At 52.8% G+C, this 27,331-nt stretch overlaps 2 protein-coding genes across 2 annotated transcripts in view; both read left to right on the top strand.

Annotated features, from left to right (window-relative positions):
• Positions 1-1,140: 1,140 nt before the first annotated feature.
• The window catches only part of BMP8A (bone morphogenetic protein 8a), a 43,777-nt gene continuing 17,586 nt past the window's right edge, over positions 1,141-27,331 (top strand). Inside the window, exons 1-3 of the mRNA XM_027537723.1 lie at positions 1,141-1,468; positions 17,991-18,180; positions 18,605-18,753. Of these exons, the coding sequence (XP_027393524.1) occupies positions 1,141-1,468; positions 17,991-18,180; positions 18,605-18,753 (667 nt within the window). The remainder of the gene's footprint in view (positions 1,469-17,990; positions 18,181-18,604; positions 18,754-27,331) is intronic.
• LOC113890095 (succinyl-CoA:3-ketoacid coenzyme A transferase 2, mitochondrial-like) lies at positions 20,741-22,459 on the top strand. Its single transcript, XM_027537722.1, has one exon. The coding sequence runs from the start codon at positions 20,741-20,743 to the stop codon at positions 22,292-22,294; it is 1,554 nt and encodes a 517-aa protein (XP_027393523.1). The 3' UTR covers positions 22,295-22,459.

The raw sequence follows: 27,331 nt of genomic DNA, 5'->3' as shown, positions 1-27,331 counted from the left end.
GAAGGACGCCAGAGTTCCTTGACCTGCGGAAGGCATATCCTGCGCGCAGCTAGACCCGCACCGGGGTTCAGAGGACGCACAGCAAACCTGGCGATGACAGCGCGGCTGCTGGAGCTGCTGGGAAGGCCGGCCAGAGGCGCCGACCGAGAGCGCGCAGGAGCCAGGTGGGTGGGCGCGCCGGGAGCAGTGACACGACAGGTGTCAGATGTCCCGGAAGGAACCCCCAAAGGCTCACACAAGGGGACTGCAGGGAAGACGCCGGGAGGCCGGCCAGCAGCTGCAGTGGCGGGAAACTCTGGCCCGGATGCTGCTGCCAGAGGGATGCGACCCACTCTCTAGACTTGGCTGGTACCCGCGAACCCCTCCACCGCTAGACCCGACTGAGACGTCTCGGGTCCTGGGGCGACACCCCACGCACCAGGCAGGCTGCCGGGTCACTTCGCGGGCCAGACGAAGAGTTGGGATCCGGCTCCGACAGGGCTATCAAGGAAGGACACGCCTCCGCGGGAGCGCAGGATCTAATCTCCCCGACCGTGCTTCTACACTGGGTCCCCAGGCCCAGTCCCCGCGCCCTCCCGACAGCGCAGCCAGCAAGGGAAGGAGAGTCCAGGACAACAGCTGGCCCCAGACAGCACAACTGCGGATTTCTCGCCGTATCACCTACACCGAATCGTATCTCAGTCTCCATCGCCAGCCACACAGAGCCCCTTCCCAGAGCCTTGTCCCCGCCCCTGCGTCCCCATTGGTCGGGTCCCGGAGGCGGGCCCCGACGGCTCCCAGCTGGAGGACAGAGGCGGCCGCGGCCCGGCGGAGCGGTACAAACTCGGTCCACACCTCCCCGAACCCGACGGCAGCTCTCCCTGCGCCTCTAAGCTGAGCGGCTTCGGCAGCAGCCGGACTGTCCGGCGCAGCGGAACGGACAGACTAGCCGACCGTCCCTGGTTCCCAGAGGAGCTCCTGCCGGAGGCGGTGCGGTCGCAGCCGACGGTCCGGGAGTTCTAGGGACCGCGCTGCGTTCGCGGGCGACCCACGCCCCGTCCCATCGGCCCCAAGCCAGGCCCGCCGCGCGCCGTCGGGGCGGCCCAGATCCGGGCCCCGCTGGGAGCGGATGCGCGCGCGGTGAGGCCGCCGGGTCCCGCCATGGCCGCGCGCCCTGGGCCGCTCTGGCTGCTGGGCCTGGCGCTGTGCGCGCTGAGCGGCGGCGGCATCCCCGGCCCGCGCCCGCCGCTCGGCTGCCCGCAGCGCCGCCTGGGCCCGCGCGAGCGCCGCGACCTGCAGCGCGAGATCCTGGCGGTGCTCGGGCTGCCCGGGCGGCCCCGGCCCCGCGCGCCCCCCGCCGCCGCCCTGCTGCCGGCGTCCGCGCCGCTCTTCATGCTCGACCTGTACCGCGCCGTGGCCGACGAGGACGGCGGGGCCCCCGAGCGGCGCCTGGGCCGCGCAGACCTGGTCATGAGCTTCGTCAACATGGGTGAGCGTGGGCCCCGGGCGGGCGGCGGCGACCCCGGGGGAAGGCGGCGGGCTGAACGGCCCTACCGGGGCTGAGCGCGAGCGGCAGGGGCGTGTGCGCCACCTCGCGCAGGGGGAGCGCCTGCTGGGGGCGGGGAATCACCTTGTCGTGGACAGGGACCTGCGGCAGGAAAACCTGCCCGGCTCAGGGCAGCGAAGTCTTAGGGATGTGGGGGTCGGTGAGCTGCTGGACCGACAGGGACGCACGAGGAATGTGAGTCCCTGAGGCGTGTGCCTTCACCCGCCCCCGAACACCCCCGACGGTAAGATCCTGTAGTGTTAGGTGGACGCGGGTAGTGCCAGGAAGACAGTCCGGTCCTGGCGAGACAGGTGAGTAAACAGAGGCTGTGATGCTGTCCCTATGATAAGGGCGGTATGAAGAGCAGGACAAAGTTCAGCGTGGAAAACCCTGTCACGTCATCAAAGCACCAGAGTTGAGGTGAGGACCCAGATGTCCTGAGCCCACATTGAGAGCCTCTTGCCTGGGTCACCTAGGGGTGGGGGCAGGGGAGGGGAAGGCATAGACTCTGAGTTCAGTGGGGCAGGGACTGTGGTCTTGTCACCCTGGGCTCGCATCTGGGACTTGGCTTGTCATGGAATGAGTGTCCAGCCCCAGTGAATGACCCGATGGGCAGTTTGGACCCCCTTTGTTCTCCCAGGCAAAGCCCAGCTTTTCTTCTCTGCCGAAATTATACTCCAAAGCATGAAACCATTTACCCTTAAAGTTCTCAAAGATCACGTTGTAATCTAAATCACGTAACTAAACTCTCTTTAATCTACATTCATGAACATAGGTCTCCCATCAGCTTTGCTTCCTGCCTGGGGCCAGTGAGGGGCATGGATCTAGGCTGCGGCAGACACCAGGCTAGACCTGGGGACCAAGGACCATAGCTCAGGCCCAGGTGGGGAGAGCTGTGGGACCCAGAGCAGGGAGAGGCCCCTGGCCAGGGCCACCAGCCTCCCTTCACCTTGTAACCCCCCAGCAACCCTGTTGGCAGACATGATATTCATCCCCATCTCCCGGATGAGGACAGTGAGGCTCAGAGAGGCGGTGTCTTGCTCAGGACAACGTGACCTCTGTGTGGCTGAGCCGGGACAGGCCCAGGTTGTTTGGCCTTCCATCCCGGCCTCAAGGAGGTAACAGTTCTGTGTCAGGAGGTCAGGCTTTCATGGTGGAAAGAGCTGTCAGAGGGGTTTTGGCAGAGGGGCCCAGGGGTCAGAGTGACAGCAGATTTTGTGAGTCTTCAGCCATTTGCTTCCTACCAGCAAAGAAGAGGGGACAATCTGCGAGGCCTGTCCCCCCAAACCACAGCTGGTGATGGGTTCAAGTGGGAGAGTGAGCCACAGGAGGCAGCCATTAACCTCTGCTGAGATCTCAGTACCAGCTCAGGACTTGGGCTGGTGGGTTCTAGATGCCGCCTCCCTGGTCAGAGGTGGGGTGGGGGACTGGGGACAGAGCCATCCATATGTGGAACTGAGGCTGGAGCTCTGTGCTGGGGACAAGCTGACTCCGGGCACAGGACCAAGAAGAGCTGTGGATACAGCCCCCCTGAGAATGTCCCCATGGGAGCCCTCCATGTGTGAGTCACCACCTAGCCCAGGTCCCTCTCTCCCCAACACCCCCTGGGGCAAGGGGTACACGGCCCTGGTGGGAACTGCTGCTGTGAGTGAGCAGCACCCTGAGCTCAGGACCTGGTTCCCCTCCTGCCTCTGCTGTGTGGTCCTGGGGAAGTCCCTGCCCTCTCTGAGCCTCAGAGCTCTCCTTGTAAAATGGGGCTCCTCATGTCTGTTCTCAGAGTTGTTGTGAGATAGGTTGATAGAGCAGAAGGTCAGCCCCCTTTTAGGGGGAACCCAGCCCTGGTCAGTGCTGACCCCAGCCTCTCACAGCTGCTGCTCAGCCTTGGTGTGGATGTGTGGAAATGTCCCACCTGTCTTATAGACACGTGAGACCCAGAAACAGATTTTTAAAGCCATCCAAAGGTGTTCCTACCAGTTTTTTAATAAAAACAAAGACTTAAAGTACCATAGGCCTATAAATGTAGCAACTTGTGAAGCTGTTTTACCAACCTCATTCCATGGGCTCAGAGAAGTTAAATAACCAACCCAGGGTCACACAGCACATCCATGACGTCATTGAGGCTAAAGACTCTAAATTCGTTTCTTCCCACGCCACCTCTGTGTGCTTCCATGGAGATCTAAGACTTCTGATGCTGTGGATTAACAAGCCGATCTTTGTTCAGGGTAAGCCTGGTCTGTGGGCAGGTCTAGCCAGCTGTCAGAGGGCCTTCTTTCTTTATTCTGATGTACTAATTGCACTAGTAAAACTTCTTCAGTTGGAGCAGTTTAAGTGGTAATTATATGGGCTGATGTGGGGATTAGGCAGCTACCAGCGTTGTTTCCTCCTTTGGAGGCCCCTGGCCCTGGGCCCCTGAATGTCCGCGGGCCCTGAACCACCCTGGAGTCTAACAGCAGAGTCGCTGTGGCATCAGCGCCCACACCGAGGCTCCCACACCTGTGGCCTCCAGCTGCCCTCTGCTGCTGGCCTCACTGGCTCCTGAGAGGCCAGGCCTGGGGCTTGCTGGGCCTTGACCATCAGCAGCACCTGTAGGACCCAGAGGCCTGGGCCTCTCAAAGACTTCCTTCCACGGGTCGGGCCTCTGTCCGAGGAGACACTTCAGGGGCCTACTGGAGGTGTCACTGCTGGAGCCTGTACTGGGGGCCGGGGCTGCGGTCAGAGCCGGGTCCCGCCTGGCCTGCCTGTCAGTCTCTCCCTGTGGACTCTTGGCTCCCACTGGCCAGAATGTAGTGATGGGGCCGGGACCTCGAGGAGTGGACAGAGCTGGTCTCTGGTGTCGCCTGAGCTCTGGGGAGGAGATCCTGAGCTGGGAGGCAGCACCCAGGGTCTTGGCCCTCCTGGGCCTGCCGTGGATTCCTGCACGTCCCTCCCTCATCTGGTCCCTTCTCAGCACACTGCCCACCCCTCCGCCCAGCTCAGGTGTGACCGGCTGCACCCCGAGTGTCTCAGGCTGGCCCGGCCCCTCTGGAGAGAGGCAGGAGAGACACCTCTGGCATTTCTCCTGAATCCTTCCCCACCTCCTGTCCGCGGAGCAGCGGTGCCCATGCTCCAGACTGAGAAACTGAGGCACACACAGCACTGCAGGCTGACGTGTCGTCAGAACTGAACGGGACCGTCTTCTCCTTTGTTCTGACCTTCCCTGAGCTGGGCTCACTCATTCCCGCGGTCCCGGGCAGCTGAGGAGAGGGGTGTGAAGGAGCTGAGCTCTTGGGTTCGGGAGAGGCAGGGCTCCGTGGGAGTGAGGGGCCTGCCCGGGTCCTGTTCAGCCCCTGACCTTGAAGCAGTGACCCCTCACCTCCATGAGCCCCGGGGTCACTTACTTTGCTTCCTTACTACAGAGTTCTTTCATATTTTCCTGAATGCACTCCACAAATGGTCATGGGGCGCTTGCTCTGTGCCGGGCTCCATTCTAGCTCCTGGAACATAAGAGGGAACGAAACAAAGACCCTCCTTGTGGAGCTGATCTTCTGGTGGGAGACACATACCTGCACCTCAGCTGCAAGGTGACTGTCACCTGGTCCCCACAGTGGCGCCCTCCCTGGGCATCAGGAGGGGGTGGACAGTGTGAGGACGGGCAGGATGGGCTGGGGTTCTGACCCGGCCTCAGAACTTGCTTCTTGACTCCACCTCCTACTCTCAGTGTGGTCTGCACTCTCCAGTCCACCTCTCGGAACCTCCGTCTCCTCCTCTGTAAACGGAGATACTCATGGTACCCACCCTGGAGGCTGTTCAGGGACTGTGTGAGCCGCCACCCAGTGACGACCACATGCCGAGACCCTCCATGTCTGACCTTTCATCTCATCTCACAATTACAGTCGCATCTTTGTTTTAAAAGGCTCAGAGAAGCTAGGTGGTCTTCCCAAGGCCACACAGCTGGTCATCTTCCTGCCTGTGTATCTTCTGCTCTTGTCCTACACAGAAGTGGCCTCTCCCCCCGGCCCAGGGCCCATGATTAGGTTCAGTGCATGCTGCTAAGTTGAACTGTGTTGAATGTATGTTGTAAACCGAGAGTCCTATTTTTAAAGTGTCTTTATTGTTTGGGGATTTACAGATAAAGCATGCTCACTGTACAAAATTCAGTTTGCAGAGGAACATGTAGCATGAGTGCCCCTGGGAACCCTCCTCCTACCAGCCCATCCCCTCAGGCAGAGCCGCTTTCTGATTTCTATCACCAACCAGTCCTTTGATCTGTTCTCGAGCTTCATGTGAATGGAATCATAGTCCATACTCTAGGTCTTTCACACAACAAATTGTTGTTGAGATTCATCCATGTTTTGTTGTGTATATTGTTTGAATATAAATGAGTTGTCTGGCATTGGAAACCATGCTTATTTGGGACATTTGGGTTGTTTCCACTTTTTGGTTGTGCATAGAACTGTCTAAATATCCTTGTATATATCCTTGTACACAGGTATACTAAACCTGGATTTCCATCCTGACTGTGCCACTTGGGAGCTGCAAGACATCACACAGCTTCATTTTAAAGTCTCTGCACCTCATTTCCTTCGCTTTAAAACAAGGTTCATAGGGACCACCTCCCAGGGTTGTGTAGGATCTGTGATACATGCACGCAGGTCAGATGCACGCCTGTTACACAGTAGGAGCATAATATATGGGAGCTGATGTATCACATCCTGTTTCTGAGCCCTTGCTCACATTGTACCCTCTGCATAGAATATACTCATCTCCATTTCTTCTAAAAAGGAATGGGCAGGGGTTTCCATAAATCTGACTCTTCCTACCCCGCTCCTCCCAAGGGACAGACTGCTTCCATGATCAGAACCCTCACCCTTGATCACTTGTATTTCTTAGGATTCTGCCTATATGATCTGGGGGCACATTTAGCCTCTTTCTGCCACCTCTCCCCAGGAAACTATAAATAACCTGAGAACAGCGACCAAACGTGAGTCTCATGGCAAACCAACCCCTCAGACAAATCCCGTCCCCCCACCCCTGTGCGGCCAGCCTTCAGGGCAGACTGGCCACGCAGAGGGAAAGTGGAAGCGGTGGGAGGCAGGGAGCACCGAGAGCCAGGGGAAGGAGACAGAGCAGGGCCAGCCTCCCCGTCTGTGCGGATCACACTCCGCCTCCCCCCACCACTGCCCCACCCCCCGCCCCGGGACCTGAGTCCCTGCAGGGCCCTGCCTGGAGGACCATGGCCTCAGGAGGTCGCTCTCAGGCACCTGTTGATGGAAGAACCTTGTGAACAGGTGACCTCCCCATCCCAGTATTGCCACCAGAGCAAATCTGGGGCCACTTATATCACATGGGCTCCAAGTCTGCAATTCCACATGAAAGACCCCTAACCTGACACATGATGCCCGGCGATCCTCTGCCCCCCTGGGCCTCAGTTTCCTCATCTATGCAGGGTGGCCCCGAAGGCCTTTCCAGCTCCCACCAAAGAACATGCCCCCTGCCCTCCCCGCCTGCTGGTGGCCCCCCACCGCCCACCCTGGGGGTGAGGCAGGCTTAGGGAGGGAGCACACAGCCAGTCCTCACAGGCACGCACTCCCCGCAAGACAGAGGGCGTGTGTCACCATGACCACAACCTTCTGGAAAGCCCCACAGCTCAGGTCTTTCCCGGGTTGACCTGGAGGAGCCGCATCCTCCTTACTCACATCTCCTGGGATCTATTTTTGGCCGTGGTGGGCTTGATGTGGTGCGGCAAGCGGGTGCCCCTTTTAATTTGGGCTCTGAAGCCAGCTGAGGTCTGGATGGTAATTATGAGCATGGAGCCATTTATAGAAACAGGTCCTGAAAAAGTCAGTAATGAGAACTGACTAAAAATGCCCCAGAATGAAGCAGCACTGAGATTCTTGGGTGGGAGGGAGCCCTTTAGGAGGCAGAACCGGGAGGTGATGGAGTCTGCAGCTCCCCTGGGACGTGGGACCGTGGAGACTGGGTCTTGTCTTAGGTCTGAGGGGCCCCTTGGCCTCGTTACCGGTGGGACCAGCCAGACAGGCCCAGCCTGTCCGCCTCCAGGGCCCCAGGGGAGCCTGTCCTTGTTGGACTGTGAACAGAGGCGAGTCCCACAACAAAGTGAGAACATGGGTGGCTTCAGATGGAGGCCTGAGGTGACCTGGAAGCCACTCAGCTGGACACTGGGTCGCTGTCCTGGAGACCAGGAGCCCTTGGGAAGAGGGGCCGGACATCCCCTCTCTGGGCCCTGGGGACATGAGGGGCTGGACAAGCAGACCGCCAAAGCCTCCCGTTTCCATCCAACTGTTCAGTCTCTGCCTCCAAATTGGTCACCGTCCAGAGGACAGATGAGCCAGGGATTGGGACCCTGGGACAGGGAAAGAGAGAGATTGGCAGGGTGATGTGTGGGATCAGGGGAGGGCAAGGGGGCTGTTACAGCTGGACCTAGAAGAAAGTAGCCTTCATACTTGGTGGGATGGGGCAAACCCCGGGAGAGGGCTTCAAGAAGGGTCTCCGGGGAGGGTGTTTACACCAGAGGGCCCAGGAGACCATGAGGATGAGCCGGGCCAGCTCGGGAGGCCTGGAAGCAGAGCCAAGCTTAAGACCCTCCCGTGGGCCCTGAGGGGCTGGGGAAGGGCTCGAGGGCAGGAAAGATTGTCCGGACAGTTCAGTTCAGTCGCTCAGTCATGATCCGACTCTTTGCGACCCCATGAATCGCAGCATGCCAGGCCTCCCTGTCCATCACCATCTCCTGGAGTTCACTCAAACTAACGTCCATCGAGTCGGTGATGCCACCCAGCCATCCCATCCTCTGTCGTCCCCTTCTCCTCCTGCCCCCAATTTCTCCCAGCATCAGCGTCTTTTCCAATGAGTCAACTCTTCGCATGAGGTGGCCAAAGTACTGGAGTTTCAGCTTTAGCATCATTCCTTCCAAAGAAATCCCAGGGCTGATCTCCTTCAGAATGGACTGGTTGGATCTCCTTGCAGTCCAAGGGACTCTCAAGAGTCTTCTCCAACACCACACTTCAAAAGCATCAATTCTTCGGCGCTCAGCTTTCTTCACAGTCCAACTCTCACATCCATGCATGACCACTGGAAAAACCATAGCCTTGACTATACGGACCTTTGTTGGCAAAGTAATGTCTCTGCTTTTCAACATGCTATCTAGGTTGGTCATAACTTTTCTTCCAAGGAGTAAGCATCTTTTAATTTCATGGCTGCAGTCACCATCTGCAGTGATTTTGGAGCCCCAAAAAATAAAGTCTGACACTGTTTCCACTGTTTCCCCTTCTATTTCCCATGAAGTGATGGGACCGGAGATTGCATTTTCCTTTTTAAAAATTTTATTGAAGTATAATTTATTTATAATGTATTAATTTCTGCTGTACAGCAACCTGATTTAGTTATATATGCACATGTGTCTTTTTCAAGTTCTTTTCTCCACTAGGTTATTACAGAATATTGAGCAGAGTTGGCTGGGCTGTACAGTAGGTCACTGTTGGTTATCTATTTTAAATATAATAGCATGTACATGTCAATCTCCAGCTTTCATTCTATCCCTCAAACTAATGTTTCCAATTCAAGCTTAGGATTATAGACTTTTACTTAAAAGCTTTTTTTATATTTTATTTTTCTATTTTCTTTTGCACTGAATAATTTGGTCCTAACGACATTTATATGATTGTTGCTGTTGTTCAGTCATGTCCGACTCTTTAATAGGTATAGAATAACATCATCATCATAGCAGTGTGCTTACTGAAAAATTAAGATTTATTTTTAATTTTGTCCTTAAGCTATTCTACTAGGGATATACAGTCAGATTACTCTGTTTGAAAATTACTTGAAATAATTCCTCACTGTGTGCTTAAGCCACCAACTCAATACACCCACCATTTGTTTACTTTATTTTGCATTTTAGTGTTGGGTATTACTTTTCGGCTTTATATTTTGACTTATTTTTGTTTTATACTTATGTGAAATAGTTTACAAAATTTACAAAGCAAGGGACATTAGGAGAGACCTAACTTCCATGCCTGTCTCGTACACTATGTCTCTGTTCTCTTCCTCCCACAAAAGGTAACTACATTTTTTAATTAATTAATTAATTTATTTATTTATTTTTGGCTGTGCTGGGTGTTCACTGCTGCTGGTGGGCTTTCTCTAGTCGCAGCAAGCAGGGGCGACTCCCTGGTTGCAGTGCCAGGACTTCGCATTGTGGCGGCTTCTCTCGTGGAACACAGGTTCTAGGGCCCCTGGACTCAGCAGTTGTGGCACGCAGGCTTAGTTGCGCTTCGGGATGTGGAATCTTCCTGGACAGGGATCAAACCCATGTCCTCTGCATTGGCAAGTGGATTCTTTACCATTGGACTACCAGCGAAGTCCAACTACTTTTTTTTTTTTAATTGAAATATAGTTGACATACAATAGTATGTTAGTTTCAAGTATACTACATAGAAATTTGACATTTGCATACATATGAAGTGATCAACATAAGTCTAGTAACCTTTTGTGTGCATACAAATTTATTATAAAATTACTGACCATATTCTTTATGCTATACATTATACCCCATGTCTTATTTATTATAACTTCAGATTTATACCTCTTAATCCCCTCCATCTATTTCACCCACTCCCACTATTTTTAATACACTTATTAGTTTGTAGTTTGTCTCTCCATTTAAAGAATAAAATTGCATATATATGTATATATGACATGTATGCATTTTAATAATATTTATATTTTTTAATGTATTTATTTCTTTTTGGTTGCCCTGGTTCTTCCTTGCTGCATGGGCTTTTCTCTAGTTTCAGCAGGTCTGGGCTACTCACTAGTTGCCGTTTGCAAGCTTCTCATTGCTGTGGCTTCTCTCGTTGCGGAGCACGGGCTCTAGGGCACACGGGCTTCGGCAGTTGTGGCACGTGGGCTCAGTAGTTGCGGCTCCTGGGCTTCTAGAGCACACGCTCAATAGTTGGGGCACACAGGCTAAGTTGCTGCGCATCATGTGGGATCTTCCCAGATCAGGGATCTAACGGTGTCTCCTGCTTTGGCCGGCAGCTTCTTAACCTCTGTGCCATCACGGCTGCTGCTGCTACTGCTAAGTCACTTCAGTCGTGTCCAACTCTGTGTGACCCCATAAACGGCAGCCCACCAGGCTTCCCCGTCCCTGGGATTCTCCAGGCAAGAACACTGGAGTGGGTTGCCATTTCCTTCTCCAATGCATGAAAGTGAACAGTGAAAGTGAAGTTGCTCAGTTATGTCCGACCCTCACCAACCCCATGGACTGCAGCTTCCAGGCTCCTCCGTCCATGGGATTTTTCCAGGCAAGAGTACTGAAGTGGGGCCACCAGGGCAGCCCCTAATATTTGTATTATGACATGTTCTTAGATAAAAGGCATATTAGCTGTACTGTTCCCCTTATTTCTTTTTAAAATAAAACTCTCCTCTGGAGATCACTTTCTTGCAGAATATAGATGATCTCTTTGTTCTAATTTACAGCTCTTTAGCACCCCATCATGAAGAGGTACCATGGTTCGTTTATTCCATCTCCTACTGATAAACATTTGGATTGTTTCCAGTGTTTTTCTGTAACATATTACAAAATTGGGCTATAACAAATAGTCTTGTATGTACATCGTTTTGTGTTGCACCTTTGGGACAATTTTTAAGAAGTGAGATGTCTAAGTCAAAACATGTACCATTTTGCTAAATGTTGCCAGATTCGCCTCCATGGGGATTATTCCATTTTGCCCGCCTGCCTGCCAGCAACTCATGAGTGCTTGGTCTCATCTTCAGATCAGATCAGATCAGTCGCTCAGTCGTGTCCAACTCTTTGCAACCCCATGAATCGCAGCACGCCAGGCCTCCCTGTCCATCACCAACTCCTGGAGTTCACTCAGACTCACGACCATCGAGTCAGTGATGCCATCCAGCCATCTCATCCTCTGTCATCCCCTTCTCCTCTTGCCCCCAATCCCTCCCAGCATCAGAGTCTTTTCCAATGAGTCAACTCTTCGCATGAGGTGGCCAAAGTACTGGAGTTTCAGCTTTAGCATCATTCCTTCCAAAGAAATCCCAGGGCTGATCTCCTTCAGAATGGACTGGTTGGATCTCCTTGCAGTCCAAGGGACTCTCAAGAGTCTTCTCCAACACCACAGTTCAAAAGCATCAGTTCTTCAGCGCTCAGTTTTCTTCACAGTCCAACTCTCACATCCATACATGACGACAGGGAAAACCATAGCCTTGACTAGACGGACCTTTGTTGGCAAAGTAATGTCTCTGCTTTTCAATATGCTATCTAGGTTGGTCATAACTTTCCTTCCAAGGAGTAAGCGTCTTTTAATTTCATGGCTGCAGTCACCATCTGCAGTGATTTTGGAGCCCCCCCAAAATAAAGTCTGACACTGTTTCCACTGTTTCCGCATCTATTTCCCATGAAGTGGTGGGACCGGATGCCATGATCTTCGTTTTCTGAATGTTGAGCTTTAAGCCAACTTTTTCACTCTCCTCTTTCACTTTCATCAAGAGGCTTTTTAGTTCCTCTTCACTTTCTGCCATAAGGGTGGTGTCATCTGCATATCTGAGGTTATTGAGATTTCTCCCCGCAATCTTGATGCCAGCTTGTGTTTCTTCCAGTCCAGCGTTTCTCATGATGTACTCTGCATATAAGTTAAATAAGCAGGGTGACAATATACAGCCTTGACGTACTCCTTGTCCTATTTGGAACCAGTCTGTTGTTCCATGTCCAGTTCTAACTGTTGCTTCCTGACCTGCATACAAATTTCTCAAGAGGCAGATCAGGTGGTCTGGTATTCCCATCTCTTTCAGAATTTTCCAGTTTATTGTGATCCACACAGTCAAAGGCTTTGGCATAGTCAACAAAGCAGAAATAGATGTTTTTCTGGAACTCTCTTGCTTTTTCCATGATCCAGCAGATGTTGGCAATTTGATCTGTGGTTCCTCTGCCTTTTCTAAAACCAACTTAAACATCAGGAAATTCACGTTCACATATTGCTGAAGCCTGGCTTGGAGAATTTTGAGAATTACTTTACTAGGTCTCATCTTGCTGCTGCTAAGTCGCTTCAGTCGTGTCTGACTCTGTGCGACCCCATAGACGGCAGCCCACCAGGTTCCCCCATCCCTGGGATTCTCCAGGCAAGAACAGTGGAATGGGTTGCCATTTCCTTCTCCAATGCATGAAAATGAAAAGTGAAAGTGAAGTCGCTCAGTCGTGCCTGACTCTTAGCAACCTCATGGACTGCAGCCTACCAGGCTCCTCCGTCCATGGGATTTTTCAGGCAAGAGTACTGGAGTGGGGTGCCATTGCCTTCTCCAAGGTCTCATCTTAGAGTGTCTTAATTGAAAGATTTCTCCAAAGTACCACATCTAAAGTAACACCACACTGAACTGGAACTATAACTCCAATTTTTAAGATAGATATATCCAGAAAAATAGAAATAAATACGGACATATGTTTATGCATGGTTAGGATTTGTTGTTGTCATTCAGTTGCTAACCCATAGAGTAAATTAAATGTGCATGAACCCATAATGATAGAAATAAATAAATGGATAAGTATGGGAGGAAGGATGAGTCTTCTTTTCAAAGAAATTCCAATTAATAAATGTAGAGGGAAAGAAGGAAACAGAAAATCACTATTGTAGATAATGCAGTAATAATTGCTGCAGGCAAGAGCCACTCCTGGTGCTAAATTAGTGGGCAAAAGTGTGGGGGAAAACAGGGTATATGTACAAATCTCAGAGTTTCTCCCTCAAGATATTTATCATTTCCAAAAGAAAAATAATGACATTAGAGTGAAGATATGTGGCAGATACCACCTTAACCAAAGAATTAGTAATCACTGGTAATAATACATGTTGACATTATGTCGTTGGATTTGATGTGCTCAGAAGGGGACGTTATATCCATGGTATTCTTCTCCAAAATCTGTAACTTCGATTTAATGATGAGAATGCGAGAACACATCAGATAAACCCAAACTGAGGGACCGTCTACCACATACCTGACCGATGACCTTCATAATGGCAAGGGCATGAAGGACAAAGAATGGCTTAGCGCTTGTTACAGGTCAGAGCAAATCAGGGAACCCTAACAAGGAAATGTGATGTGGGATCCAGGATGGAGTCTTGGAACAGAAAAAGGACATAAGTGGGAAAACTGGCAAAATTCTGGAAGGGTCTATAATGTACTTAATAATATTGTACCATCAGTTTCCTGGTTTTGAACACTATGCTGTGGTTTGGTTATGTAAAATGTTATCATGAGGGAAAGCTGGGTAAAAAAATGGAAAGTCTTTTACTGTTCTTGCAACAATTTTTCTCTCAATCTCAAAATCAAAAATCACTACAAAATGAAAGTTGAAAGCATAAAGTGACCCCACATACCCTCTTTTCACCCCCTCTTGCTGTCCTTCACAGGGCTCCTCGCTTACAATGAGTGTCTGTCTTCGACCTGATTTCCCCACTGTGCGTAAAACTCAGCGGGCGCAGGGGCTGGCCTGTCTTGTGGACTGCAGTTTCCCCAGTGCCCAAGTACTGACTTGCGTACAATAAGCACTGCCTTCAAATGTGTTGCATAAATGAATTAATTAATGTTCCCAGATATACCCAGGGGAAAATGAATAGAAAATGAGTGTTCTTAGAAAACCTCCAGAGCGTGAGAAGACAGCATAGGCAGGGGTCTTCTCCCACGTGCCCAAAGGCGAAATTATGGGACACTCCACCCCCATGCAAGATTAGGAATTCCTACCCTAGATTCTGCAGATGGAAAGAATAATTTACTACCCAGAAACCTTGCTTCAAACATCAGCAGTCCCCCCCAGGACATTCACAGAGACAGGATTCCTGGCAGGACTTATCTCAGATGGCCAGGAGCCAGAACATAGGTCAGGCAGGGACCACCTCCTGCCCTGCAGCACGCCCACCCGTCCCCCTCGCTGCCTGTCTGAATCTGCCAGGGGACCCGGGAATGAACTTCCCAACTCCACAACCAGCAGCAAATTTTACCGGGAAAACCCAAGAAATCACATTGTACAGACCTTGGCCTTTCCCCTAAATTCCCTCTACAGAGCACCCCACAGCTGCAGCGGGATGGGAAGCAGGGCCAGGTCAACTCCCAGGTGGGGAGGTTATGCCGTTTTTGGAGCACGGGATGGTGGCGGGGCACTGCGGTGGAAGGAGCCCAGAGGAGAGCCCGAACTCCTAGGTTCTGTCTCCACACGTGCATGAAACTGGGAGAAGACTGTCTGCAGTGATCTTTCTTCCTTGAGCTCTGATGTTCTGGAATCATCAGCACGTTCATAAAGAAAATGTTGCTTTATGCCCGAGCCAGAACGCAGTGGACGGCCCCACTGGCGTGACAGGGGGCCTCCCTCTCCTGGCCTGGGCATCTTTGGGAGATTCCAGACCTTGGTTAGAGGGGAAAGTGGAGGCTGGGCATGAGTGTGCACTGATAAGGAAATGCTCCTGAATAATCAGATAGAATCATGTGCCGGGCCAGAACCAAGTGCGGCCACAGAAGCAGACAGGGCTTCGGACCCTTTCATTTCATTTCTGTATCAAATGGTCATTTTGTAGATGTGGATTCTGAGACCCAGAGGATCAAGTGTCTTCATAAAGGTCAGACAGGTGGAAAGGAGGCTCTTTGAAGCCTCCAAATATCTTTCAGTTGCACTCATGTATTTTTATGTGAATCTTTCATTCCGTAATTTATTTAGAATAAAGCTGAATGTCTGTCTTTCGTCTTCTATGGCTCTTGAGTCACACATGAAACCCCCATTGGTGCTGGCAGGATGTTCTTACTTTGTTATGTCTGTTAGGTGAGGAAATTAGGGGTCAACACCCCTCCCACCTCCTAAGGCATGGCCATCGCTCCTATCCCATGATCCCTGCTCTTTACAAAGCCCTTTCACAGCCCTGTGTGGATAGACCCTAGAACCTTCCCCTCCCTTCCCAGATGAGCAGACTGAGGCCACCCACAGGAAGTACCTGGTTGCTGACAGTCAGGGCTAAGACCAGAAGCCCCAGGTGGAGATCAAAGCATCTACCCCGCTCAGTGCTGTTTTAGTGGCTAGAGCAGGAGCAGCCAGCCCGGGAACTACCATATGGGACATCCAAGTCTCAATAAATGCTGCTCCTTAACACTGGCATCTGAGAACCATCTTCCCTAATCCACAGAAGCAACTGCTGCAAAGCCATACATCCACAGGTTCCAGCAAAGAAAGCGGGGCGGGGCAGGCCAGGGTGAGGGGAGGGCTCTCCTTTGGCTCGTGACAGTAATATCTAGTTTATTGCCTCATCTCAGAGGTTGTATCCATTTCTGATGAAAATCATTTTCCTAAAAATGTCCCACCGCCAGCGCTTGCCTGGAACAGCTGGGGCAGGCAGTTTCCTGTGCGGGAACCATGGGGTGGGGGTTGGGTGGGCATCGCTTTCACAAACCCACAGCACAGAAGCTGGGAGCTGAGGTCAGTCCAGGGGAGCAGGGCTCTCTGGACCCAGCACATGTGGGCCCCCAGGTCAGCAAGGGAGGGAGGCCACAGAGCTTGGTGCCCACGGAGCTGGCAGGTCCGCGGTTGTTCCCTCAGTCCTGGATCCAACGTGAGTCAGTGTCAAGCCTGCAGACAGGTTCCCAGGGACCCACCTGTCAGCCCCCTCTGTGCCTTGGGGGCAGATACACCTAAGGATGCTTTGAGAGGGGTCCGGCACAGGGCATGGCTGGGTGACCCCTTTTCATTCTTGGGGTCACTCCCTGGAACAGCCAACAGCCTGGACCTATTTCACCCTGCAGATCAGGGCTGCTTCCATAGCCACGTAACAGAGGTGGTCTCTGCAGTCACCTAATCCACGGAAATTGTCCCCAAAGCTGTGTATGTGTGTGTCTGTAGGGAGGAGGGGATTCATGTGGTGATATTATGGCGAGCATCCCTCGGTGAAGGTCCGGAACCCTGCCCTCCACGCCCTGCCTGTGTGGGAGGACCTGGATCTGCCCGTGTCATGCTGCCCACGAAACAGCCTGGCTCTGGGTGGGCATTTGCTGCGGGTCCAGCCCCCGTTAGACGATGGGGGTTCTGTTCCCTCCTCCCTGGTCTGGGGATGAAAAGCCCATCTCCTTGCCAAACACGTGTGTCCACTGGCCCCGCCCAGCACAGCTGTTTGCCCATCCCTGGACCAGGTCCCCACCGCGAGGACAGGAAGTGCTCCCACATCCGCCTCCAGCACCAGCCTGGTGACTTGTGGTCACTGAGTCCAGTAGCCAGAGAGAGAATTTTTAAAAAGACTCACAAACATGTAATTAAAATCTCAGTGTTGGTTTTAGGGAAAGGCTGAGGGCGGCTCCCGCCCCTGCTTTGTGGAAACACAGATTTTTAGTGTTTGAAAGTGACAGGAGGCTAAGTGAGATGCCCTAAATATACTGTCCTGGGCATTTCCGGCAGCTGGGGAAATGTGGGGTTTACTCCACTCCTGCGGTCTCTCGCCCAGACAGTGAGAGCAGCCCCACCACCAGCCCGCCTCGGGTCCCTGCAGTCTGGGCTTTACCCTCACCTCCACACACAGCTTCCACTCCACCCTCAGACCACGACCCCCTGCTGCCCTGAACCCTGGCCCTCCACTGGTTAGAGGACAGCCCACGCTCCAAGGCCAGGATTCCAGCCCTTGCAGCTGGACCACAGCCAGACTCACACCCTGAGCCCCAGCTCCGCACACCTGTGTGTAGAGGTCCCCTCTGCCTAGAAAACCTGTCCTCCCAAGACTCCTTCCCGTCCTTCAAGGCCAGTCCAGGTGTCACCTCCTCCAGGAAGCCCCCTCAGATCACGCCATGGGACCCTCCAGTTTCCCCCGCCAGCATTTCCAGGAGCTGTCCCCCTACCGTGCCTCTTCCTGGTCTTTTCTCTCAGATCCCTCTCCCTCTTTCCTCTTGTTCCTCTCTCCCTTTGCTGGGTGTTATGACTGTTTCTCCCTGCTGGTGCCATTGTCCCTCAGCTCTAGACCTTTACTAACGCTGGTCCCTGCCTCTGTGGTTTCTTCTCCCTTGACATCATGGCACATCCACTCTCACCCCCAGACCAGCTCTGAAGTCAGCTACACGCCCAATCTCAGAGCCCTCGTCTCACTTAAATGGATTCAGCCATGTCTCTTTTCTGCCTTGGGTCTGAGTCTGTCTCCCCAGAGGAGGGACCTGTCCTGTACCCCATCTGTGGGTCCAGTAGGATGCTGAGCAGGGCAGGCTGGGTTTGGGGCCCAGGGGCCAGACGTGGACGCTGCCCTGCGGCACTGCCACGTGCCGAGTGCTGAGCCAGGCATCTCACCACACAGCTCTCGGAGCCCTCTGAGCACCCAGGAGACAGAGCTGAGACAAGCCTGTTCTCGAGGAGGGAGTCAGTCCCGCCCAGACTGCCCAGGCCCCTGGCTCCCTCCCTGGAGCCCGAGCCCGAACCTCGAGTGACCGCCAGCCCCGCTCTGTCTTGCAGTGGAGCGCGATCCCGCCCTGGGCCACCAGGAGCCCCACTGGAAGGAGTTCCGTTTTGACCTGACCCAGATCCCGGCCGGGGAGGCCGTCACAGCCGCGGAGTTCCGGATTTACAAGCTGCCCAGCACCCACCCGCTCAACCAGACGCTCCACATCAGCATGTTCGAGGTGGTCCCGGAGCAGTCCAACAGGTGCCTGTCCCACACCCCCACACACATCTGCTCAAATCTCTGTCGGAGTGTCTGGTCCAGCCAGCCCTGGGGTGCATTTCCCAGAAGACAGAAGGGGAGCTTCCTGGGCAGCCCACCCTCAGAGAAGAAAGATGTTTGGCCCAAGGCCTCGTCTCACCACGGGGACAGGCCAGCATCAGTCCTGGATTCAAGTCCCGTCTTGGCTGTGGGACCATGGATGGGTCACTGAGCTCCTGAGCCTCAGTTTCCCCATCTGTACACAGGCTCTGTAACATCTTTGTAGAGTAGACAGTGAGATAAGGCCTGGAAGGCACCCAGGCCAGAGCCAGGCGGGTAGATGCCCCACTAACGGTCCCCCGGTGGGCACTGGAAACACAAAGGCAGCTGTGCCGGCCCTCGGTTAATTGTTCTTTCGTGTCCACAGGGAGTCTGACTTGTTCTTTTTGGATCTTCAGACGCTCCGATCTGGGGATGAGGGCTGGCTGGTGTTGGACGTGACAGCAGCCAGTGACCGCTGGCTCTTGAGCCGTAACAAGGACCTGGGACTCCGCCTCTATGTGGAAACAGATGATGGTAAGACAGGGCTCAGCATCGAACCTTCCCCTGGGGGCTCCTCCAAGGAAGCTGCTGGCAGCAGACACAGCTGGAGCCCCCTCATTTGGCCCCGGAGGGCTGGCCTTTCTCAGTGGAGGGGACTCAGCGGGTAGGGGGTAAGGGTCCCACAGTGTGGCACAGCGGGAAGCCCCCTACTGGCAGAGAGCCTCTCCTTCTGCAGGACCAAGGCTAGAGCTGCTAAGAGTGAGTTCAAGTTTTCTCTCCCCAAGAAATGGGAGAGTCTTTCTACTCTACAGAGCTACCTTTTGCCCCAGGAGTTTCCATCATGGGCAGGGTGAGGGGATGTGCCCACACCCTTAGACTCCTAGGCAGAGCCCCGGGTATGGATCTGGATTTTGCAGCCTTCTTAGTCAGTGACCTTGGCAGGTTGCTTGCCTTTCCAAGTCTCAGTTTCCTCATCTGTAAAGTAAGGATTCAGGCTTTCATTCATTCATTCAGCAGGTGTTTGCAGGAGAGCCTCTTTTATCCCAGCAACGGGACTAGAAATGCTGAAGGTAGGCCCACGTTGGTGTGTCTGAGGTACAGCAAGGGGCCGCCGTGGCTGGAGCACAGAGGGCCAGGGAGCGACTGTGAGGAGGTTGAGAGAAGGGGTCAAAATATAAAGTATGAAATCAGTATTATTTTATTTAAGAGCAATGGAGGCTGGCAGAATCTGATTCAGCTTTTTTATAAAACAACCCTCTGAGACGCTCCCCCTCAAGGAGGTGTAGCCTCTTCCCCCACTTCAGTGTGGGCTACACTTAGTGACTTCCTTCCAAAGTGTGCACAGCCTGAGGCAGTAACTTTAGGGGGGAACCTGAGCGGCACCCCCTCAGCCAGGTACCTGGGCTCCCATGAACACCTCATGTAGCTCCCAGACACCCTTGATCTGACAAGATGAGAACACTTCACCTCCGTGGTCTTTATCCTCGAAACCCAGAACCCCAGTCTCACCATGAGAAAAACACCAGACAACCTGAAACTGAAGCAGGTTCTACAGGAAAAAAGACACTAATGGAGAAGCGAATGAAATCCGGGTCAGTCATGGTGTTTAGTAAATAATAAGACTCCAGTATTGGTTCATTAGTTGTAACAATGGTACCACAGTCGTTTAAATGTTAACACTTTCCAGGTGAAACTGGGTCTGAGCCTATGAGAACTCTCTATGTAATCTTAGAGTATTTTCTCTGAATCTCAACTATTGTAAAATGAAAATTCCATTTATCTTATGTGCAAAATAAATATCCTCTGATCAGTGGGGAGAGTAGACTCTGGGGGACGGAAGTGAAGTCAGAGAGGCCCCAGAGCCTCACAGGGTCGAGGTGGGAGCTGGGGTGGGGGAGCTTGTCCAGCGGCAGGGAACGGAGGCGGGTCCTTGGAGGAGGCGCTGGTGACAGGGCTGAGCCAGTGGCTCTTTTTAACAGGTTTGGTGTTGTTCTTGCCCGAGGTGGGGACAAACAGAGGAGCAGGTTTGATGCAGGAAAGCAAGAGGTCTTCGGCGGGGCTGTCGTTGAGGCCCGGCTTGACATCCGTGGAAATGTCGTTTCTGGACGGGGAGTGCTGGGGACACAGGTGTTGGAGCCCGTGCCCCAGAGGTGGAATTCTGGGGGGTGGGCTGCGACGGGAGTAGCGCGCCTGGGAGGAAGGGTGGCGATGGAGAGAGCAGGAGGCCGGCGCCCAGGCTTCCCGGGAGGGACGTCGCCTCGGGGTCTCCGAGTCAGGCCCGGGATCCCTCTGGTCCTCCAGATGATCCAGGCGGTCCCGCCTCCCGCCTTCGCGGCCCGGGAAGCTCGGCCCCTCGGGCCCTCGGAGCGCGGAGACGGAGCGGAGCGGCGGGAACCGGGCGGGCGGGCCCATCACGGCTGGGCGCCCCCTGCTCTGTGACGCGCGGGCGGGGACGCGCGGTTGCCTCCTGTCCACGCCTGTCCCCGCTGGGCCCGGAGCCCGAGCCGGAGCGGAGCGGACGATGGCGGCCCTGCGGCTCCTGGCGTCGGTGCTCGGGCGCCGGGTCCCCGCCGGCCGCTCGGGGCGCGCGCTGGCGAAGGGTGGCGCGTGCGGCTTCGCCTGCAGCGCCCGCGCGCGCGTCAGGTTCTACACGGACCCGGTGAAGGCCGTGGGAGACATCACTGATGGCTCGAGGATCATGATCGGGGGCTTCGGGCTCTGCGGCATCCCGGAGAACCTGATAGGGGCGCTGCTGAAGACCCGCGTGAAGGACTTGACTGTGATCAGCAGCAACGTGGGGGTGGAGAGCTTCGGTCTCGGCCTTTTACTGGGGACCAAGCAGATCACCCGCATCATCTGCTCCTACCTGGGGGAGAACTCGCTCTGTGAGCACCAGTACCTGGCGGGTGAGCTGGAGCTAGAGATCACGCCCCAGGGCACCCTGGCCGAGCGCATCCGCGCAGGGGGCGCCGGTGTGCCCGCCTTCTACACCCCCACGGCCTACGGGACCTTGGTCCAGGAGGGAGGCGCACCCATCAGGTACTTACCAGACGGCCACATCGCCATCCTCAGCCAGCCCAGGGAGGTGAGGGAGTTCCGTGGGCAGCACTACCTGCTGGAACACGCCATCACCGCTGACTTTGCTTTGGTGAAAGGGTGGAAGGCCGACTGGGCAGGAAATGTCATCTTCAGGGCCAGCGCCAGGAACTTCAACGTGCCCATGTGCAAAGCCGCCAGAACCTCCGTGGTGGAGGTTGAAGAAATTGTGGACGTGGGGTCCTTTGCCCCAGAAGACATCCATGTTCCTAACATTTATGTAGATCGCATAATACAGGGGGAAAAATATGAGAAAAGAATTGAGCGTTTAACCGTCCGGAAAGAGGATGATGAAATTTGCACGTCTTCAGATAACATAAGGACACGGATCATCAAGCGGGCAGCTCTTGAATTTGAGGACGGCATGTACGCCAATCTGGGCATCGGCATCCCTCTCCTGGCCCCCAACTACATCAGCCCCAACATCACCGTGCACCTTCACAGTGAGAACGGGATCTTGGGCTTGGGTCCCTTTCCATTAAAAGAGGAGGTGGACGCGGACCTCATCAACGCAGGCAAGCAGACAGTCACCCTTCTTCCCGGGGGCTCTTTTTTCTCTAGCGATGAATCATTTGCCATGATTCGAGGGGGGCACATCAACCTGACCTTGCTGGGAGCCATGCAGGTTTCCAAATACGGTGACCTGGCTAACTGGATGATACCCGGCAAGAAGGTGACAGGCATGGGGGGTGCGATGGATCTGGTGTCCAGTTCCAAGACACGAGGGGTAGTCACCATGGAGCACTGCAACAAGGCCAACGAACCCAAGATCGTGGAGAAGTGCACCATGCCACTGACTGGGAAGCGGTGCGTGGACCGAATCATCACCGAGAAGGCCGTGTTTGACGTGCACAAGAAGACAGGGCTGACCCTGATGGAGCTCTGGGACGGCCTAACAGTGGAGGACATCAAAAAGAGCACGGGGAGCCCCTTTGCCGTCTCCCCGAGCCTCAGACCCATGCAGCAGGTCAAAATGTAGCCCGAGAGTGAACCTCGGTCCCCGAGCGTGCGCTTCTGCCGTCACCTCCCAGGACTGCATTCCAAGGAAGCCACAGTCACATACCAGCATACCAGCATCTGGCCAGCTTTGTCCTGCCATCCCAGGCTGGCTGCCCCTGGATAGCCTAGGTTCTCTCAGGAGAGACGTGCCTTTGATTAAAAATTAAAGGAAAACAGAGACACTGCCTTGTATGTCCTGTGAGTTCTGAGAAAGCTGTTTCCCTCACCCTCCTCACTGTCTGTGATATTGTTACTGAAAATGCAACTCCTTGTGCCTGATGCACAGTGAGGCCAAACAATACTAAAACATTGGAGTTTGGAACAAAGAAAGGTTTATTACAGGGCCATGCAAGGAGATGCATGGCTCATGCCCTAAGAACCCTGAAAACTTTCAGCAAAGCCCTTTTATAGGCAAGGTGAGGGGGGGTCCTGATTAGTTGTTACAAACTTCTTGGTGACAGATCCTTTGCTCTTAAAGTCAGGTCATTGTCAGGTAAGGATGTTCCTGTAAGTCTCTACCAAATGAATGTTATTCTCTGTCCTGACAAGAAAGGGAAAGGTCCCAAGGCACAACTTTCACCCTCCAAGGTCTCAGTCCTGGCTAAGAGGAGGCAGATCTCAGTTGGCAGCGCCCTGAGGGCCAGGTTCCCAGACTCTGCCCAGCTATCATCACTGAAGGAGCCAGGCACCCAATCCAACCAGCTCTCAAGCTCCTCAGGCCATCCAAAGAGGGGGGAGATCAGGTCCCACAAACTGCGACCCAGGCAGACTGCCACTGCTATCTGGCCACAGAGACAAGGATTGGGGAGAGGTTCACTGCTGCCTCAAGGCCTGGGCCAAGGCTAGTTGATGGCCTTGGTGAGGGCTCTGGAGCCCTGCAGGATACAGCCCTCAGTCTGTTCCCTGGGCACGCCGGCTCACCTGCTGGCCCAAGCCTGGGTGAGCTGGAGGGCTTCCGGGAGAAAGCCAGGATCTACCTGTTACCTCACTCTCCACCTCATGACCATCACTCCACTGTTTTCTGAATCCCCTCACTAACTTTCCTTTCTTGACAATTAGTGGCTTGTAGGCAGGGCCCATTGGAGAAGGAAATGGCAACCCACTCCAGTATTCTTGCCTAGAGAATCCTGTGGACAGAGGAGCCTGGTGGGCTGCTGTCCATAGGGTTGCATAGAGTCGGACAGGACTGAAGCAACTAAGCATGCATGCATGCGTTGGAGAAGGAAATGGCAACCCACTCCAATATTCTTGCCTGGAGGACCCCAGGGACGGAGGAGCCTAGTGGGCTGCCGTCTACGGGGTCGCACAGAGTCGGACACCGCTGAAGCGATTTCGCAGCAGCCTCAGCAGCAGCAGGCGGGATCTATTATAGCACCGACCAATGACTGAGCAAGGCCAGTAATGGTCACTCATTGACAGTTGGTTGCTTATGGGGGAGGCCCACCGAGGCACCGACCAATGGCTGAGCAGGACCCGTTGCTTGGTAACAGGATGCTGAGTAATGAGAAGCAGTAATGGCTGCAGATTAGGGGCTGCCCTCACTGCTCTATTACAATATTTACCTTAAATTCTTTGCAGCTTGAGATGATCCCACAGTAAGGGTTTCATTGAAGTTTCTGCTGTCATAAGTGGGTCCTGAAATGTAGGGGAAAGTAATGGAGGAGAAACTGTTACGGAGCATAAGTTCTCTCTGCTCCCCCCTTGACGAATCAACCAATCCGGAGACAACTTTTAGGGGCAAGGAAGAATGACTTTAATAAGAAAGCTAGCAGGCCGAGAAGATGGCAGACTAGCGTCTCAAAAAAACCGTCTTGTCCCAGTCCCAATTTGGGCCCCTTTTATGCAGAGGAGGGGGAGGGGACTACTGCAGTGCCAACCAATGGCTTACTGGGACCACTAACAGTTGCTTGTTGACAGTAATTCATTTAGGGGAGGGTCTTCGGAGAGGGACACTGTAGTGCCGACCAATGGCTGAGCAAGTCTGCTATAGGTTGTGCCTGCCGCGCCCCTGTTCCCCACTGCCAATGTCCATTTCACAGTCTTGTGGTAAAAGGGGCAAGGATCTTTCTGACTACTTCCTGTTGAATAGGGGCGATGAGGAGATGATTCTGAAATGGAATTGATCAGCTTTGGGTTGAGAATATTCCTTAAAATTTTAGTAAGCACTACAATTCTTTATCTTGAGAATATTCGTTACAATTTTAGTAAGCACTACAATTCTTTATCTACAACTATTTGAACATAATGAAATCCTTCTATGAAAGTTAAAAGATGTATTTATTTGGGGCTGCATCAGGTCTTAGTTGCGGCACGTAGGATCTTTGTCGTGGCCTGCAGAATCTTCCGTTGTGGCACACAGGTTCACAGGTTTCTCTCTAGTTGTGGTGCATGGGCTCAGTAGTTGTGGCATGCCAGGCTTATTTGCCCCACAGCATGTGAGATCCAGGTTCCCAGGGATTGACCCCACATCCTCTATATTGGAAGGCAGATTCTTAACCATTGGCCCACCAGGGAAGTACCTACCATGAAAATTTAGTCTCAGTATTTACCCTTTTCAAAGAGTAACCTTAAATCTTCTAAGGGTTCACAAACCCATTGCTCTCTAGGTCTCTCAGGAGTTGGGTCATTTTCTCCCTTTTTAAAATATTTATTTGACGGTACATAGGACCCAGTACCCTGACCAGGGATGGAACCCAGGCCCCCTGAAATGGAAGCATAGAGTCTTAGGCATAGGACCACAAGGGAAATCCCAAGAGCTGGGTCATTTTCTGATGACAATGGGCTATCTTAACCCAAGTGTGATGAATCCATGGCTTTACTCCAGCTAAACTGACAGATGAGTGCATGGTAAGGACCACGTGTGGGCCTGTCCACTTGCAATCAGCTGATGCTCAGGCCCTTATTCTCTCTGGGTTTTAATGAGAGAAAACTCTCTTGGTCTCCAGACGCAAAAGGATGCGAGCCTACCTCAATTGGATAGTCAGACCTGCTGGAAGCAAACTCATGAACAGAGATTAGTATAGTGCCCAGAGTTTTCACATAATTGGCAACTGCTAGATCTTTCAGAGCACTTATAGACTCTCCTGCCCGGGCAGACATCTGGAATGACCACAATGATACAATATTTCAGAGGGGCTTAATTAAGCCTACTTCTAGGAGCCACTCTGACTAGTAGCAGGGCAACTGGCAAGGCTGTATCCCAAATTAAATTAGTCTCTTCACATATTTTAGCAATGCTCCTCTTTAATGTATGGTTCATTTTCTTGTTTTTTTTTTCTTCTGCTGATTGTGTTCTCTAGGATGAATGTAGCTTCCAAGTAATTTGCAGTGCCTTAGACACTCTTTGGGTTTTGCTAGAGACAAAAGCAGGCCTGTCATCACTTTGAAGGGAGTGAAGCAGTCTGAATTGGGAGGCTATTTCCTTAAGGAGGGCTTCCCTTGTGGCTCAGATGGTAAAGAATCCACCTGCAATTTGGGTTTGATCCCTGGGTTGGGAAGATTCCCCTGGAGAAGGGAACAGCTATCCACTCCAGGATTCTGGCCTAGAGAATTCCATGGACAGAGGAGCCTGGCAGGCTACAGTCCTTGGGGTTGCAAAGAGTTGGACACAACTGAGCAGCTTACACTTTTACTTTCCTTAAGGAGAACCTTAAGCATTTCAGAGGCTTTTTCTTTCCTGGTGGGATATGCCTCCACTCACCCTGAAAAAGTGTACACAAATACTAGCTGGCATCTGAAATTTCCTGTGACTCAAAGCATTTGAGTGAAGTCTGTTTGCCAGACCTCAGTGGGGCGGGCTCCTCTGTGTTGAGTCCCTATCTGGGGAGGTCTGACAGCAGTCTTGGGGTTATTTTTCACACAAATCATGCAATTTTGAGTGACTCACTGGATGGTCCTTTGTGGGTTAGGCCCCATTTATGTATTTTTGCATTCCATACTCCAAGTAAGGGGCTCAAAATCATGTCCCTTTAAAGCTTCATAGAGGGGCTTTACTATGAGCCCGTAGTTCAGGATCCAAATCCAACAGAATACTGCCATTCCCAGAAACCCCCTGAGTTGTCTGTGAATCTTGGGTGTTCCCAAGCCTGTGATTACCTGCAGGCGAAAGCCCTCACTGTCCATGGGAAAGGACAAAACTCAGATATGTGACTTATTGCTTACGTACTTGGGCCTTTTTCTGGGAGACCTTATATCCACAATCAGCCAAATAATTCAGGGTTCTTATGGTATCTTGTAGACATTTATCATGTGTGAGTCTTGCTAAAAGCATATTGCCCATATATTGGAATAAGAGTTTTTCATCCAATATCAAGTTTCTCAGGTCCCTAGCTAACGTTATCTCTGAACAAGGTGGAGGAATTCTTAAGTCCTTGAGGCAGGACTGTCCAACAATACTATCGGACTCTGTGTTTCTGGGTCCTGCCATTCAAAAGCAAACAGCTGCTGTGATTCTTCTGCAATAGGAATGCAGAAAAAAAGGCATCTTTCAAGTCCAAAACTGAGAACAAGTTATTTTCTCCCAGAAGAGTTCTAACCAGAGTGTGTGGATTAGGTTGGGCTTCCCAGGTTGATCAGTGGTAAAGAATCCACCTACCAATACAAGAGATATGGGTTCGATCCCTGGGTCAGGAAGATCCCCCGGAGAAGGAAATGGCAACCCACTCCAGTCTTCTTGCCTAGGAAATCTCATGCACAAAGGGGCCTGGTGGTCTGCAGTCCATGGGTTGCAAAGGAGCTGGACATGACTTAGCAAATAAACAACAATGGATTAGGTACCACAGAGTGCAAACCTTGAACTATTTCATTAATAGCCCTTGAGTCTTGGACAAAGTGATACTCTGTTCAGTTTGGCATTTAAAAAATTTTTTATTTATCTTTATTTTTGGCTGCTCTGGGTCTTCCTTACTGCACTTTTTTCTCTAGTTGCAGCTGGCAGGAGCTACTCTTTTGTTGCGCTGCGAGGGCTTCTCACTGCTGTGACTTCTCGTTGCAAAGCACAGGCTCTAGGCTCACGGGC

The sequence above is a fragment of the Bos indicus x Bos taurus genome, chromosome 3, assembly GCF_003369695.1.
Source record: "Bos indicus x Bos taurus breed Angus x Brahman F1 hybrid chromosome 3, Bos_hybrid_MaternalHap_v2.0, whole genome shotgun sequence".
Lineage (NCBI taxonomy): Eukaryota > Metazoa > Chordata > Mammalia > Artiodactyla > Bovidae > Bos > Bos indicus x Bos taurus.
This window is presented reverse-complemented; position numbering and strand designations above follow the sequence as displayed.

What these genes read in the sequence shown, in the direction of transcription:
- LOC113890095 (XM_027537722.1), top strand. Translation starts at nt 20,741, where the DNA reads ATGGCGGCCCTGCGGCTCCTGGCGTCGGTGCTCGGGCGCCGGGTCCCC.